At 38.0% G+C, this 17,157-nt stretch overlaps 1 protein-coding gene across 6 annotated transcripts in view; it reads right to left on the bottom strand.

The window, feature by feature from the left end:
- Positions 1-10,061, bottom strand: part of NSUN3 (NOP2/Sun RNA methyltransferase 3) — a 59,447-nt gene extending 49,386 nt beyond the window's left edge. For 5 of the 6 annotated variants that reach the window (XM_044940649.2, XM_044940655.2, XM_044940653.1 and 2 more), the window contains exons 1-3: positions 9,758-9,884; positions 8,983-9,093; positions 25-368 (exon numbers count right to left, since the gene is read on the bottom strand). In XM_044940649.2, the coding sequence (XP_044796584.2) occupies positions 25-368; positions 8,983-9,093; positions 9,758-9,843 (541 nt within the window). In that variant the 5' untranslated portion in view covers positions 9,844-9,884. The other variant, XM_006057028.4, reaches the window with a different exon arrangement.
- Between the last annotated feature and the right edge of the window lie 7,096 nt (positions 10,062-17,157).

Genomic DNA, 17,157 nt, shown 5'->3' with positions numbered 1-17,157 from the left:
GTTATGGAGAGAAAAGTATATTACCTGGATAAGCACACTGCAGCAGAGCTAGAGATTTGCCTCCAGGGGCAGCACACAGATCCAGAACCTTCTCCCCATCCCTCAATTCCAGAGCCAGTACTGGGAGAAGGGAGGCAGCATTCAGGAGATAGTATTTTTTTAGGTTTCCAATTTGGTGTCTTTCTGAAGGCATTCTGTGAGGAGTTCTGCTAAGGTAACATTTCATTGATTTAGGATAGTAGGGTAAAGATCCTTGAAAGAGTGAGTGATAGCCCTTCAAATGTAAATCCTTTTCCAGTTCAAAAGGGTAATTGAATCTGTTAAGAAGAACAGCATATTGCCAACAAGATGGAGATGTTAGTATGTCCCTAGGGAGAAAAAGAAAAACAAAGTGGTATTAAGATAATACACAGTAATACAATTTTATACCAAGTCAGGGAACTAGGTCCTAGTCTTACGCTTTATTTACCTATGGTTTTCAGAACCAGGAGAATTACTTTTTCCTTTGCCTCAGGCACCCAAATGGTTCAACACAGCACTGTTTTGATCCTGTTTTTAAAACTTTGATATTTTGTTCATCGTGGGATTTTTCTTTGGTATCAGTTTTGGTCATTAAAACAGTATTTATCTTGGTTCCTGAGTTTTAGGGGCCCCTTAAAATCTGCACCAAAGAGGAATGCCTCACTTGCCTCTCAATCTTGTCCCTCCCTGCACATTATCTTGCAAAAAAAACATGACGTGTCTTTCAGTTCAGTCACTCAGTCATGTCCGACCCTGCGACCCCATGAATCACAGCATGCCAGGCCTCCCTGTCCATCACCAACTCCTGGAGTCTACTCAAACTCATGTCCATCGAGTCGGTGATGCCATCCAGCCATCTCATCCTCTGTCATCCCCTTCTCCTCCTGCCCCCAATCCCTCCCAGCATCAGAATCTTTTCCAATGAATCAACTCTTCACATGAGGTGGCCAAAGTACTGGAGCTTCAGCTTTAGCATCAGTCCTTCCAACGAACACCCAGGACTGATCTCCTTTAGGATGGACTGGTTGGACCTCCTTGCAGTCCAAGGGACTCCCAAGTCTTCTCCAACACCACAGTTCAAAAGCATCAATTCTTCAGCACTCAGCTTTCTTAGCTTTCTTCACAGTCCAACTCTCACATCTATACATGACCACTGGAAAAACCATAGCCTTGACCAGACAGACCTTTGTTGGCAAAGTAATGTCTCTGCTTTTGAATATGCTATCTAGATTGGTCATAACTTTCCTTCCAAGGAGTAAGTGTCTTTTAATTTCATGGCTGCAATCACCATCTGCAGTGATTCTGGAGCCCAAAAAAATAAAGTCTGACACTGTTTCCCCATCTATTTCCCATGAAGTGATGGGACCAGATGCCATGATCTTAGTTTTCTGAATGTTGAGCTTTAAGCCAACTTTTTCACTCTCCTCTTTTACTTTCATCAAGAAGCTTTTTAGTTCCTCTTCACTTTCTGCCATAAGGGTGGTGTCATCTGCATACCTCTCTTTAGCATACTTCAAAATCCATCAAAATAAGATTTTAGTCTATCACTCTTTGCACAAAGAAGTGTTTTTCTTAAGAAAAAATTTAAAACCCAAGTCTTAATTTTAAAGGGAAAAGTACTATCATTAAAGGCTGTTCAAAAGAGTAAGTATTCAAGTTTTCCTCTTATGAAGATAAAAGTATGGAAAGCTAACTACAGTGAACACTACAGTAAAAGAGTTAATGAGGCGATCAGTGGCTCAGAGGATACAAAACCAAGGATGGTTTAAAAATCACTTATAGACTGATGGTGCAGGTTTTCCCTGCCCCCACCTCCCCAGCAGATGTACCATCCTAATTTTTTATTGGGTCCAACAGTTAGATCTCTTGACAATCACAAGCTCACATCAACTGACAAATGATACAGCAGGAAATATTTATTTACGAGCTGACCTTTCTAGCTGAGTTATTTGGGAGCCTCATTAACCATGGTCAATTAAATAAATTCCAGCTGCTACTCACCCTGGTGTTGCCTATGTGAGGAATGGCTGGATTGAAATGTAACACCTGCGACTCTTAGAGTGCCATGTGAATTTCAATTGAGGCTAATATGTGAAATTGCTTTCTCTTATCACTTCCTCTTACTATGACAGTGCATCACAGAAGCCCAGCATTTCAGCTCTACTGGAGGATGACAATCTCTTTCTTTAAAAACATGCTTCATAAACTTTAACGTGCATCAAGTGGCTGTAAGAGATTGCTGGGCCCCACCTGGGGTTTTCTGTTGTAGGTCTAGTAAGTCCTCAGGTGATACTAATGAAGCTGATCCACAGACCACACTCTGGGAACCACTGAATTAAAACGGACCCTAAAAGGAAATCTATTGTTGTAATCTTATGTCAGTCCATCCTAATTACACTCTCCAAACTGGCTGAATATTGATCCAGAGTTTTGAGTCATGTAGTAACAGGGAAATAATGCTCAGAAGCATTATTTAATAATACAGACTGGAGAGGCTTGGTTTACATCATGTGTCCATCCCTTAGCCAACAAATGGCTTTACACACGTCCAATTGGTTAACGTCTTGGCAGGGCACTTTTAATTGGCTTTACGCACTTTCAACTGGCTTTAAACACTTCCAATTGGTTAACATCTGGCAGGGAAAAATCTAATTTTTTCTTCATAATTTCCAAAGCTCTTTTAGAAAGTTTACTACTCCAGATTAACATGAAAAGCAGTTGGTTAAAAAAATTTCATAAAATATTTGTAAAGATATATTTAGCAGATTTCCTTTAGGATGGACTGGTTAGCTCTCTGGCAGCAAGGAGATCAAACCAGTCCATCCTAAAGGAAATCAGTCCTGAATATTCATTGGAAGGACTGATGCTGAAGCTGAAACTCCAGTACTTTGGCCACCTGACGCAAAGAACTGACTCATCTGAAAAGACCCTGATGCTGGGAAAGATTCAAGGCAGGAGGAGAAGGGGATGACAGAGGATGAGATGGTTGATGGCATCACCAACTAGATGACCATAAGTTTGAGTAAACTCCAGGAGTTGGTGATGGACAGGGAGGCTTGGCATGCTGCAGTCAGTCCATGGGGTCACAAAGAGTTGGACACGACTGAGGAACTGAACTGATTTAGACAGATAAAAGCTTTGACTAGGATTATATTAAATGTACTAAATTTGGGGAGAATTAACATCTTTATTGTATTCACTCTTTCTAACTTTTATCACAATATGTTTCTCCATTTATTCACATTTTCTTTCAGATCCCCTTAGCAAAGGTTATTAATCTTGCATATTTTATTTAACCTTATTGTATGCAAGGACTTTAGTTCAGGAACACTATAGATTCTTGTACACTATCCAATATGTTAAATCTTGAAGGATGAGGAATTAGCCGCAGGATGAAAAGAGAACACAAGTTCCAAGGCAAACACCACAGCCTATGTACAGGTACCAAGGTATGACGGAGAACAGTTCATCTGAGGAATTAAAAGTAGTCCAGTGTAGCAGAAGATTACATGGGACAAGTCTAAGATTATCAAGTTTTAAAATTTTATCTTATAAATTTTAAATTCCTATAGATGAGAAATCATTGAAAGACTCTAAGAGGGGATAGCCTCATTAGATTTAAAAAAGATTTACTTACAGCAGGATGTGGCAGGAATCTTCAGAAATTAATCCTATCTCATTCTCTAACAACCAGATAAAATAAGCCCTTGTTCAGAACAAACCAATTTTCTGATCCCTCCTAATCTGTACCCAGCCAACTGAACTACCTGAATTTCCTGGAGCAAGTTTTCTTTGGCCTTTAACAATCTTAGCATTAACTGGCCCCTCTGCACTAAAATGACCTTTCCTCTCTCACCAACCTGCAGCCTGGCTAACTCTCCTATTTGCTATTAGGCCTTCTCTCTCCAGAGAAGCCTTTCTACCTACCGTCCAATCCACTAGCTCCACCTCACCCTGACAATCTTAATAATAATAAAGATCACTGACCAGATGCTTACTATGTGCTTTTTTGTGAGGGGCAACTATTACGCTTATTTTAGAGGGCAGTCTAACCGAGGTTTTCAGAGATTTGGCAACTTCCAAGGTCACATCACTATTGAAGCAGAAGTCTTTGATTCAAAACCCACTGGCTTTAAAGTCTAGTAGGAGTGTGAGACCGTAGTACAGTAGCACAAGTGCTACCGGACAGGAAGAGGAAGAGAAGTTCTTCTCCAAACCTCGCCTAGTGCCAGAGGCCCTGCCTCTCGGAAGCAGCCTATTGTCTCTTAACAATGGAACAGCTTGACTTAAGTGGCCCTTGAGGAGCAGCTACAACAGGATCAATTCAATGATGGGACTGCTAAGGTTGCTCAGGCTGGCACTTAGCAGCCCTGAGAAAGCAAAGCTGTGTATTAATGTAAATCTCAGCTCTCCCTGGCACTCCAGTGCCTGCACTGGTGGGATGATGCCCCGGAACCTACTAATTTTGAAAGCTCTGACGGATGGGCAAGTAGCCCAGCAGACAGTGGAGGGAGCATATACTAGAAGACTTAAGAAGACACTGGCCAGATGCTGTATTTTGGGCCTCCTCTCAAGATTCCGAAGCTGCTTCACTTACTGGTCTCCAAGCCAGAAGTTCAAGTACACCAGCAATCAGCAGAACTGGCACCCAGAAGATCAATGACCTGCAAATGTTTTGCTAGCATATTCACTGACATCATTTTGGAAAAAAAATTCTGTACCCTCTGCAACATTTTAAGTTGATATCAAAATCTTCACCGTATGTTTAAGAATATAACTTCCAGCATACTGTAAAAATTGACATTTTAAAATATAAATTACACTACTTTTTAAAATCTATCCTGTGGAAACTAAATACTAGAGTGATTTTAAAACCCATCACTGTCCATTTAAAAATTCATGGACTGACTCTTCTTGAACAGGTGGAAATTGTTCACTGTTCCTTTCCCTTTTCTTTATATTTCCCCATATAACTTTTATAACTTTAAGTCCTAATATAATTTTGTGCTTTTAATCTTTATTACCCTATATTTCTCTCTCACACATACACACTCACACACACATGTGCATGCATATACTAAATTTGTTTTCATTGTAGCCTTAAAGTTCTAAGTGTTAAAATAGCTTCCAGAGTAGTTATCAATAAAATTATTAGTACAAAATTGACCAAAATAACTTATACATTTGATAATTATCTATACATAAAAATGGGCTTCCCTGTGTCAACTGGTAAAGAATCTGCCTGCAATGAAGGAAACCTGGATTCAGTTCCTGGGTTGGGAAGATTCCCTAGAGAAGGGAAAGGCTACCCACTCCAGTATTTTGGCCTGGAGAATTCCAGACTATATAGCCCATGGGGTCGCAAAGAGTTGGCCACAACTGAGCAATTTTCACTTTCCTTCTAAACATAAAAAGAAAAAATTCATAGGAAATGGCTTCCTTAATGAAATTAGATGCATCCAGGAATGAATATTACCTAGTGCTATAATGATCAGGGTTCAACATCAATTTCTGTGGTGGCTCAGTGGTAAAGAATCTGCCTGCAATACAGGAGATGTGGATTCAATCCCTGGGTCAGGAGGATCCCCTGGAGAAGGAAATGGCAATCCACTCCAATATTCTGAACTGGAAAATCCCACAGACAGAGAAGCCTGGTGGCTGCAGTTCAGGGATCTCAAAAGAGTCGGGACACAACTGAGTGACTAAATAACAACAACAAATAATGACCAGGGTTCAACATCAATTCCGATTTTATGTTTTTAGAAGGGGTAAGAAAAACCTTCACTTAAATAAGTAGATGAAAATTAAATACATTTTGTTAAAGCAATGTCACCCGTTTGTTAAAATACTTTCTGTTATGGTCTCCAATCACTAAATTACATATCTTCAGAAATATTTTAAATGATTTGTTAGCTAACAGCTCAATTGCAAGTCCTTTACTTTTGCTGAAAGCAAAACTTGAAGACCATCTGACCTGTAAAAGAATCGGGTAGTAGCCATTTACACTAGCAATCCCATAGTTTCTTGCAGAGGGATTTTTGACACCCTGGAGGGAATGCAATGTGGAAGAGTCAGGAGAGTGAAAGTGAGACCTTTTTTGTAAAGCGGGACAAAGACAACTGTAGAAGGACAGGTTGGGAAAGAGGAATAAGCACCCCCTTAATCAAGGGGAGCAGAGTAATCTTCTGAAAGAGCATATATGAAAGCTGAGCATCTGGAAGTCGATTATGATAACTTGCCTGTGCTCACATATCCCTTGAAAATTACATATTATTTGGACAAAGTCTGTTACATAACATGATTTTCAACTTTTCTGATTTCTTTACTATTCTATTCTCGATTCTTTCTATCTAATGATGAGGATAAAAAATTATCTTATCTAGACATTGCTAAGTACCATTGCTTAGTTCTGCATAACTGCACAGATTATAGAACCCACAAAAAGAGTTTATGGTTAAAATAAAGAAATCCCTTTTGTTTTATTGCTATTATTGCCCACTAGAGAGCGCTCATACAATCATTTTAAAAGTCTGGTTTAGAAATCCAGAAATAATCTGTTCACAGAAGTGTGTCAAGATACGCTCTTGAGCCATTTTCCTTTCAGTCGTCAGAGATTTTAATAACAAGCTGATTGTCTCCTACTCTTTCCTGACATTGTTTTCTGCTTTCCTCCCATGGAAGGGCTGCAGCACAGGAGATGACCGCACACTGCTGCTGCTGCTGCTGCTGCTGCTGCTGCTGCTGCTGCAGCGCTTCAGTCGTGTCCGACTCTGTGCGACCCCATAGACGGCAGCCCACCAGGCTCCGCCATCCCTGGGATTCTCCAGACAAGAAAACTGGAGTGGGTTGCCATTTCCTTCTCCAATGCATGAAAGTGAAAAGTGAAAGTGAAGTCGCTCAGTTGTGTCTGACTCTTCCGGACCCCATGGACTGCAGCCTACCAGGCTCCTCCATCCATGGGATTCTCCAGGCAAGAGTACTGGAGTGGGGTGCCATTGCCTTCTCTGGACAGCATACTGAGGGACCTTTAAAGATGTGACATGAATGGGCTCGCCTGAAGAGCATGTAGGTAACAAGGCAAAAATTGAATCAGGGTAAATTCAACTTCAAAGGGCTGTTCAAAGGATGACGGCAAGAAAGATTTTTGCAAAGCAATAAAATTAAACACTAAATCTTCCCCAGTACTATAACTAAAAATACTGAGCAAATTATTAGCTTTCTAGATAGCACAAGAACCCACTCTCCTTCCCCTGGAAGTACATAGACTCTGCAAGCACAATATTGTGTCTTGGAAATAAATAGCTAAAAAACAAAAACACTTGTTCTTATTTCTCCATGCCATGCTCCATGCTCAGGCCACTTTCTAAGCAGAGAAAGCCTTTATTTTGCTTACGGCAAATTTGGCACATATTTATGCAAAACTTAAATTACCATGAAAACCCAACAAAAAGGTAGATGAAGCAGAAGGCATGGCTAATCAAATGGATTTGAGGTTCACTGCTCATTTTGGTTAGAGTCAAATAATAATTTATAAATCTGTCTGAGCACATTAAATATAAAAATTACTCATTACAGGGTCTGAGTAGCCAGATTACTGTTAAGTCTGAAGACAATACACCTCTTGAAATTTTTTTTAAATCATCCATTTATGCCTAATTACATCCGAGGTATGAGAGGCATATAGAATAGGAGTGAGCAGGAGTTTGTGAACCAGAGAGGCACACAAACCCTAGTTCTGTCACTTAGTAGCTGAGTGAATCTGGGCAAATTTTAATACTTAAACTGTGTGCAGTTCCCTTACGTGAAAAGTAGGAAACCTGAGAGCTTTCTTCCAAGCATCAAATAAAGGCACTATTGCCTGGCACATAATAAGCATACTGTAGATGTCTGGCTATCTGGTTATTCTTCTATCTGATTTAACTCTGCATACTGAAAACCTCATGAATTAAGTACACACTTCACTATTCATCCCTCTTTTTTTCTCTGTGACAGAAGACACTCATTTAAAAACTCTAGTTTTGAAATAAATCTCCAACTATAAACTACATTTTCAAGCTACAGTATTTACAAGTTTCTAAAACAGTTTGCCTAAAATTACTTCAGAACCATCTCATACTTTGTCAAATTACCAAGACCTGGCTTCTCCTTAGGTCTTTGCTATCACCAGCAGGCCTTGTTACATGGGACTAGGTACTCCTGCCTACTTCTATTGGGATACTTATGGAATTAGCAGTTTATATAGTTTTAATCATGTTCCTCCTTTCCTATGAATACCAGACTGTCAGAAACTGGACACGGGAACTGTCCTCCTGTGTTTCAGAGGGAACGGTATAGTGCATCAGACACTCAATGTAAAGAACCCGTAAGAGTAACATACTGACCAAATGCAAAACTCACTGAACATACAAATCAAACTTCTCTCATGTCTATGCATTAAATTATTTCTCATTTCTGATTTCTATAAAACATTTAAATAATTTGTGTGTGTGCGTGCATAGGCATGTATGTTCAAAACACAAAAAGCTAAAGACATACAGAGGAAACATGATCACCAGACAGTGACTTTAGCCAGGATAAAGCAGTGATGGCTTTAAAGATTTGTCACGCTATCTCCTGAATTTTCAGAAACTAGTCAAATATCCTCAGAAGTTTAAAAACTTTTCTGTTACAGTATAATTAATTTTGTCAAGACTGGTGGGCAGTCCTGTTTCAAAGATTAAAGCAATTAATCAGGGCAAGGTATAACAATTTTTGCTTATAACAAAATTATGACTACAAAGCTTCCTTTCTCCCCTTTCCATCTTCCTATGATTCAAACTATTTCCTCCTCCTCCTTCTCTTCTGAAGCTACAGCAAGAAATGGTAGCCAGGTTTAAACTCTTTTATCTTCACAGTACCCCTATCCCAGAAGGGTTTGTTTCTTGTTCTTTCATAAAGCATCAAAAGATGAATTATACTAACCTTACTGTATTCCATGCATCTCCAAGTTCTTTGGAATACTGCTTTTCAAAATGATCCAATACAACTTTGCAAATCTGTTTTGCAAGCTTCCTCTCTGGTTTTGCTTTCAGCTATGATGATAAGAAAAGTTTGCTGACACACTCTATTGCAAATTTACTGAATTTCAACATTACTAGCACAGTCTTTTTTCTTAAGATAACACCTTTTTCCCCCCTGATAATTACCAGTTCTTAAGATAGGAGCTATACCTCACACGTAATAAAACTATATTATCATACTCTATCTACTTACGAAAAACGTTTCTCCAAATGATTATTGCTCAAATGTAAGGCAAAAGGTGAAGTGGAATTGTGGTGCTAACATAGGAATGTGTGTCAAAGGAACAAAATTAATCTAAATAAGCCACTCTAGATGTTAATATCAGGGGAACTCAGGAAAAAGCATGTATCATCTTATAATACTTTTGTAAATGTAAAATTATTCCAAAATAAAGTGCATTTAGAAGAAAAGTGAGTTTCCTGTGGAAACTTCGCTGCAGTTTTATTTAATTTACTAATCCAGAGTTTATCGAAGGTCAATTATGTAACAAAAATTCTTCTAATCTCCCAGGATAACACGAGGACAAGGACAGTTTCAGCCTTCCAAGAGCCTGCATTCCCCTCAAAGTTGAAAGGATATTAAAGCCTGCAGGCTAGAGTGCAGACTGGTTATTTGCGGCGGAGGTGAGTCGGGAGAAAACAGAAAACGCTCAAGAGCAAGGGTCAAAACACTCAGCATTATTCTAGGGCTTTGGACTGAAGCTAAAGAAAGCCTGAGATCACCAAGTTCCCCGCATCCCAGCCCCCTCCCTCGCAACGTCATGGGTCGGTAATGCTTCTGGCTCAGGCACGCGGCTGGGTCCCAGCCCTCACCAAGGTCAACACCATCCCGTCAGGAGAGATCAAACAAGAAATCAATTCCACCGGGTATCTAAAGCTTGCCGGGAACAAATGAACAGCCCATCTTACGATTTTCGCCGGAATTCCCTCGCATCCCTCACGTTTCCGGTTCAACTTCTCGCGAGATTCTGCTTTGCCCGAGTTACGAAATCTCGCCTTTTAAAAGATCCAGGTCCCGCGAGTCTTTACCTGGTGGCTCAGAAGGTAGACTCTTCGTGCAGTGCGGAATGCGTGGTTCAACCAGGGGTCGGGAGGATCCCCTGGAAAAGGGAATGGCAACCCACTCCAGTAATCTTGCTTGGTGAATTCTATGGACAGAGAAGCCTGGCAGGCTATAGTCCATGGGGTCACAAAGAGTTGGACACGACTGAGCAACTAACACATGTCCCGCGAGAGGCAAGAGCAAGTTAAAGTGAAGTCACTCAGTCGTGTCCGACTCTTTGTGACCCCATGGACTGGAGCCTATCAGGTTCCTCCGTCCATGGAATTTCCAGGCAAGAGTACCGGAGTGGGTTGCCATTTCCTTCTCCAGGGAATCATCCTGACCCAAGGATCGAACCCGGGTCTCATTGCAGGCAGACACATTACCATCTGAGCCACCTGACAAGAGGAGGCAGTGCCTACCTACTCCGGGGGCGTGGCCGGAGCCCCTGGGCGGAGCCTTGGGCAGAGGGTCTTCAGAAGCCACGCCTCACTCTGAAAAATTTCTTTCTGCCCTGTATTTGAAGTTCAGAAAAAGAATGGAAGTGTTTGTCACTGTTGTTGTTCAACCACACAGTCGTGTCTGACTCTGCGACCCCACGGACTGCAGCTCGCCAGGCTTCCCTGTCCCATCACCAACTCCAGAAAGTGAAAGTGAAGTCGCTCAGTCGTGTTCGACTCTTTGCTACCCCGTGAACTGTAGCCCACCAGGCTCCTCTGTCCATTGGATTTTCCAGGCAATAATACTGGAGTGGGTTGCCATTTCCTTCTCCAGGGGATCTTCCCAACCCAGGGATTGAACCAGGTCTCCCGCATTGCGGGCAGATGGTTTAACCTCTGAGCCATCAGGAGTTTACTCAAACTCATGTCCGTTGAGTCGGTGATGCCATCTAACCTAACCATCTCGTCCTCTGTTGTCCCCTTCTCCTGTTACCTTTAATCTTTTCCAGAATCAGGTGTCTTTTCTAATGAGTCAGCTTGTATGATCGTTGTTTTAAGATGTTCTCAGAGGTGAAGACAGTTACTGCTAATATACCAAATCTGAAGATTCCCATTAGCCCAGATATTCAGGACTCAAGATAAAAGGACAGATATGATGAAAAAAAATTGTCACGTGTTTCCTAGAGATAGCTCAGTGGAATAATCTCTCAGAGAGAGACAAAGGATTAAATTGATTTAAATACACAGTTAAAACGTTTAGCATAGAGATTAAGAAACAGTTAACATCCAAATGTTAGCTTCTACTGTGTATTATATTCACTATCTTGATCTTAGTGATCATCATCGTTTTGATACCAAATGCTAACAAAATGACCTTACATTCTAACACCCTAAAAAATGAACCTCCTCACTCACTTTTACTAGGGAAACTGTTACTGGTTCTCTGGAAAGGATCACACCCATTCTGAAAGGAATAGCAATTTATTTGCTCTTTTAGTGTTACTCTTTCGTTGTTTCCTTGTAATATCAATTAGCAATTTATCAGAGAAAGTCAGTGCTAAGGTAGTGCCTAATATTTAATGAGCATCATCATTTTGAGGCCCTTGATGCTCAAAATATCAGTGTAAGTATATACTCTAAGTGCAAATCTTAAGACCATATAAAAAGATAAATTTCATTACCTCTATTGTGATCTGATGCTTAATATATTTATTTAAACAAGTTATCCAATAATCTAAAAATGAATTTAGATTTGGTGTAAAAAAAAGTACAGTATTAAGGAGATGATTAAATGCATCATTTTGTTGCAAGTTTAAGGAAAAGTCATTAGTTTGCCTTTAAGCCTCTAAGAGATTCATATAGTTTATTTTTTTCTGTACTTCTTACAGATGGTTGCATTTAATGAATCAATGTGGTAGTAGTATAACTGCAATGTAGACATATAAAAAAACAAGGTAAAAATCATATATACTATTTTTCTTTAAGGGAATATGTTATGCTTGGAAAGAGGTCATATTAGTTATTATATTGTTTTGTAACTTCTTCTTTAGCATAATTGTTTTCTGGTTTTAATTGAAGAAAAAGAACTTTTAAGCCTGAGAGTGAAAATCATGGAATAATGCCACTAGAAATAATCACTATTAACATTTTGGTGTGTTTCTCTAATTTTATGCATTTTCAAGTTTGCTAAAACTATGTAAAATTGTATCCTGTTTTTACAAGCATTTTATTAAAAATTCTTCACATACAGTACATAATTTCTAGAAATTCCATAGTATTTGAAAGTATGTAGGTTAACATACTTATTATCTTATTGATAGACTTTTTTTCATGATCTTTGCATGTCTGATAATCTTGTATTTTTCAATTATGTCCTTAGCCTGGTAGATCTTCAAATCTTATTACTATATTTCTGTTGTAAATTTACTCACTCATATCCATTTATCTGGAGCTGTCTTAGTGCTATTTATGTTTACCTTTATATTACAGCTATTAACCATATCACATTTTCAAGTACTTTTCCAATTTTTCTTAAAATCATGATTTTAAACATGAAAATATTTTAAATTTGTATGCAATTTTTTGTAACTGATACCACTGCTTGGAAATTTCTTCTCACAGAGGGGAGCTGCTTCAGTTTCTTTCTCCTTTTTCTTTAGTTTGACCTTTCTCATTTAACCTGCTAATCTATTAGAATCAATATCAGTATCATAAGAATATTAATGGATTTCCTTTACCTGACACCAAATAGCTACTGGAGAATAAACAAGTTCTACACTTAGTTTTAAGAACAGAAACTATTAGAGGCAGACTTGTTTTTGCAAACATAAGAAATTAAGCTGACACAAACACCAGAAATTGTACTAGGGTTTTAAAATTGTTATGATAAAGACTGAGGCAGCTTAAGAATATAAGGACTTACTGCTATACAGGAAAATAATTTCTACATACTCATGAATTTTATTGTGAGGTCATTTAAGAAGTGTTTCAGAATAAACTATGAATTTTCATAATTATATATCTCTGAAAGTACTTCATGTTTAGGTTTATGCATCAAAAAGGTAAAGATGGGGTTTGTAGGTAAAACAATCTGATATCAAGAGAGTGTTAGCTTCTTAAATTGAATGGCAGAAAAACACAACAAAGAAATTTACCATCAAAGCAGAGAACAAAGTATAGTTACAGGTGAGGAAATCTTGGACATCACTTTAGTAGTCAGCTGAGGCTCTCACTTTTTTAACAACAGCCCTCCAAAGTGGTGTCTACAAACTACAGCTGACAATAATCCTCTGGAGCTGGGAAGTGAATGTAGTAACTGGTATTTAACTTTTTGTCTAATCTTTAAAAAAAAAGTTAGGAAGGCATATATACAAAATACAGGAGAATATGTATATTAATGAAGGGCTGAAACTTTTCCCCTGAAAATTCATTATGTTGAAGCCCTAATTCTCCCCTCCCTTGCCTTCTCCCATCCATTACCTCAGAATGTGACTATTTGGAAATCGGGCCTTTTCAGAAGTGATTAAGTTAAAGGGAGTCCTTTAGGGTGGGTCCTAATCTAATTGATTGGGGTCCTTATAAAAGAGGAAATTTGGGCACACTGAGACACTAACAGCAAATGCACACAGAGAAAAGACCATGTGACGACAACAGGGAGGAGGAGGCCATCCGTAAGCCAAGGAGAAAGGTTTCGACACAGTTGCCAGCATCTTGATCTTGGACTTCCAGTCTTCAGAGCTATGAGAAAATAAATGTCTATTGTTTAAGTCACCCAGTCTGTGGTACTCTTTGTTCTGGCAGTCCTAGCAAACTAACACAGTAACTTTATATTTAATATATACCAAGAATGTTTACTGAAAAACGATGTATAAAATTTGGAGATAACGATTTCATTTACCCAGGACATATTGTTTTCTCATCAGCAGGCAAAAGGAATTCACAACTCCTGCTGTAAAGTGACAAGTGATTTTCTTCATATTTTCCCTTTAACATAAATTCCCATTCAATAAAAAAATTCATTTCTGATTTACTGTTTAAAAAAAAAAGACTTCTATTGTGTTTCCACAAAGACAACGGATTATTACTATCTTGATAACTTAAAGCATTTTTAACATAAGCTTTGAAATATATGAATTTATTTTTTGGATACACTGGAATGTATTTCTTGATAAACTAGAGGGTATTAGCAGAATCTCAACTGCAAAGTATACTTCAATTAGAGAAAAATTTAAGTGGCAGAGCCAAGGATAACAAAATATATAACCTACAGCTTTATTTACATAGGCAGTGCCATTTTTTATAAGCTTTTGCCATCTGCAGGAATAGTACTTCTTTAATGGGAGAAACTGAGTAATACAAAAAGCATAGCAAATAGAACCAAGTAGCAAATAAAATACTGCCATAGTAAAAGAATACTAAGTAAGAGATCAGCCTCAAACATAGTGGCATATTCTAATGCTGAATGAGTCTCAACTATTTACAGGAAGTTTTACAAATTCAGTTCAGTCCAGTTGCTCCGTTTTGCGACCCCATAGACTACAGCATGCCAGGCTTCCCTGCTGCTGCTGCATCACTTCAGTCATGTCCGACTCTGTGCGACCCCATAGATGGCAGCCCACCAGGCTCCCCCATCCCTGGGATTCTCCAGGCAAGAACACTGGAGTGGGTTGCCATTTCCTTCTCCAATGCATGAACGTGAAAAGTGAAAGTGAAGTCGCTCAGTCATGTCTGACTCTTCGCAACCCCATGGACTGCAGCCTACCAGGCTCCTCCGTCCATGGGATTTTTCAGGTAAGAGTACTGGAGTGGGGTGCCATCGCCTTCTCCAGCCAGGCTTCCCTATCCATCACCAATTCCTGGAACTTGTCAAACTCATGTCCATTGAGCCAGTAATGCCATCCAACCATCTCGTCCTGGGTTGTTGTTCCCTTCTCTTCCTGCCTTCAATCATTCCCAGCATCAGGGTCTTTTCTAATGAGTCAGCTCTTCGCATCAGGTGGCCAAAATATTGGAGCTTCAGCTTCATCATCAGTCCTTCCAATGAATATTCAGGACTGATTTCCTTTAGGATGGACTGGCTGGATCTCCTTGCAGTCCAAGAGACCCTCAAGAGTCTTCGCTAACACCACAGTTCAAAAGTATAAATCCTTCGGCGCTCAGCTTTCTTGATAGTTCAACTTTCACATCCATACATGACTACTGGAAAAACCATAGCTTTGACTGGATGGACCTTTGTTGGCAAAGTAATGTCTCTACTTTTTAATGTGCTGTCTAGGTTTGTCATAGCTTTTCTCCCAAGGAGCATCTTTTAATTTCATGGCTGCGTGCAATGTTTACAAATTAGGTGAATTCTACTCCATAATTTGGCACTTAAAAAGCATTTAATCTTAAACCTGCAGAAAACATGGCATTTAATTTTTACAAAATTATGAATTTGCTTCCTCCATTATAAAAGACAAGTTAAAAAAACCTAGTTTGAAAAACTGAGGAAAACACAAACAATAGCTAAAATAGTTTAGCATTTTTCAACATTTCCTTCTACTGTTGTTTCTAGAAATAGTATAAAAAACTATTTTATACTCATAGCAATGACATACAAAATTGTATATATGTTACATATTTTACACATAAAGGTATACAGAATTATCCTCCAAATAAGTGAAGCTGTATCTTTTGGATAATAGTTTTATCTCAAGAGACAGATCTTGAAATATGAGTCATCTAGAATCATAAGGCAGTTTTTGTTTTTCAGTCTTTAAAATAATGTTTGTTTCACATATATAAAAATGTATGCAGAGGAAAAAGTTTTTAATGAAAAACAACAAAAATGTATTATTTTAATTTCTCAACTTAAAATATCAACAATCATATTTTAAAAAATCCTTTATTACCAAAAAGTAATCATTTAAGTTTCTCGAATGAAAAACAAAACAACGTACTGATACAAGCTATTTTTATTGTGTGAAAATGTAATAATTCATAGTGATTAAGAATGAAAAGGCAGCATATAACAAAATAGGCATTTTACTTGTTAAAAGCCACGTAGATTTACAAAACTAAAAATATTTTTAGAATGTGTTAAGAATACAAATTAATTTTTGAGATATATAAAACATTCTATTTTACCATATATTTAATTTCAAAATCTTAAAAATGATTTTATTAAATGAACTCAGTAATTATTGTACACTAATCACTGGTAGGATACAAAAATTTTAAAGATATATGTATTCCCAAACAAGATGAATAGTAAAAATGCAAAAGTATGAGTTCATCAGGTTTTAAAAAATGAACTAATGTAAATTTTACAACAAGGAACCAAGAAGATATACAAGCCAGTTTTTTCTCTAATGCCAATACAAAATGTACATTTGTCTTCTTGTGTTACTTTTCCTTACACTTCAGTCACCTATCAAATTTGTTATGAATTTTGTATCTGAAATAGAATGCTTTCTACTCAGTGCGCTAGGTAAGTTCCATGTACAAAACTCCAAAAAATTGTATATGATGCTCAAAACGAAAATTTTTAAAGTAAATAATTGTATTAAACTGCCTTAGACATGCTTAATCGTGTTATTGTCAGATATCAGTGTGTGTATATATATATATATATCTGTTATCGGTACAAGTTGCCAAACTGACTTACCAATTTTAACAAGGTGATTTCTGTTTAGAGTATTTTCACCTTGATGTATATGGATGTTTTTAATTAAACATTTTAATCTATTATTCAAAATATATATCTAAGAGTTTCTCTAAATGCCAGTTGGAAGACAGAATATATAGATGCCATTCTTCAGTGCAAGGGAAGTACTATTATTTTAAATTAATTATTTTGGAATTGTTTCTTTATAAATGTAATTTAAACTAACATTTTATTCTTATTTTGGTAGTACCCAAGCATTTCCCACTTATAAAATAAAGTTTTGGACTATAGTAGCTTTCTCAGTCTTTTTGCCTTTAATTTCAAGGCACAAAAGAGGTATAATAACCTACAAGAGTTACTGAAACTTCTGACAGAACAAGAGAGTGAGAAGGAGTACCTTGATTTCTGAAAAGATCTAACCTTTGAAAGAGGGGTTTACTTGGACTTTTA

The sequence above is a fragment of the Bubalus bubalis genome, chromosome 1 (assembly GCF_019923935.1).
Source record: "Bubalus bubalis isolate 160015118507 breed Murrah chromosome 1, NDDB_SH_1, whole genome shotgun sequence".
Lineage (NCBI taxonomy): Eukaryota > Metazoa > Chordata > Mammalia > Artiodactyla > Bovidae > Bubalus > Bubalus bubalis.
This window is presented reverse-complemented; position numbering and strand designations above follow the sequence as displayed.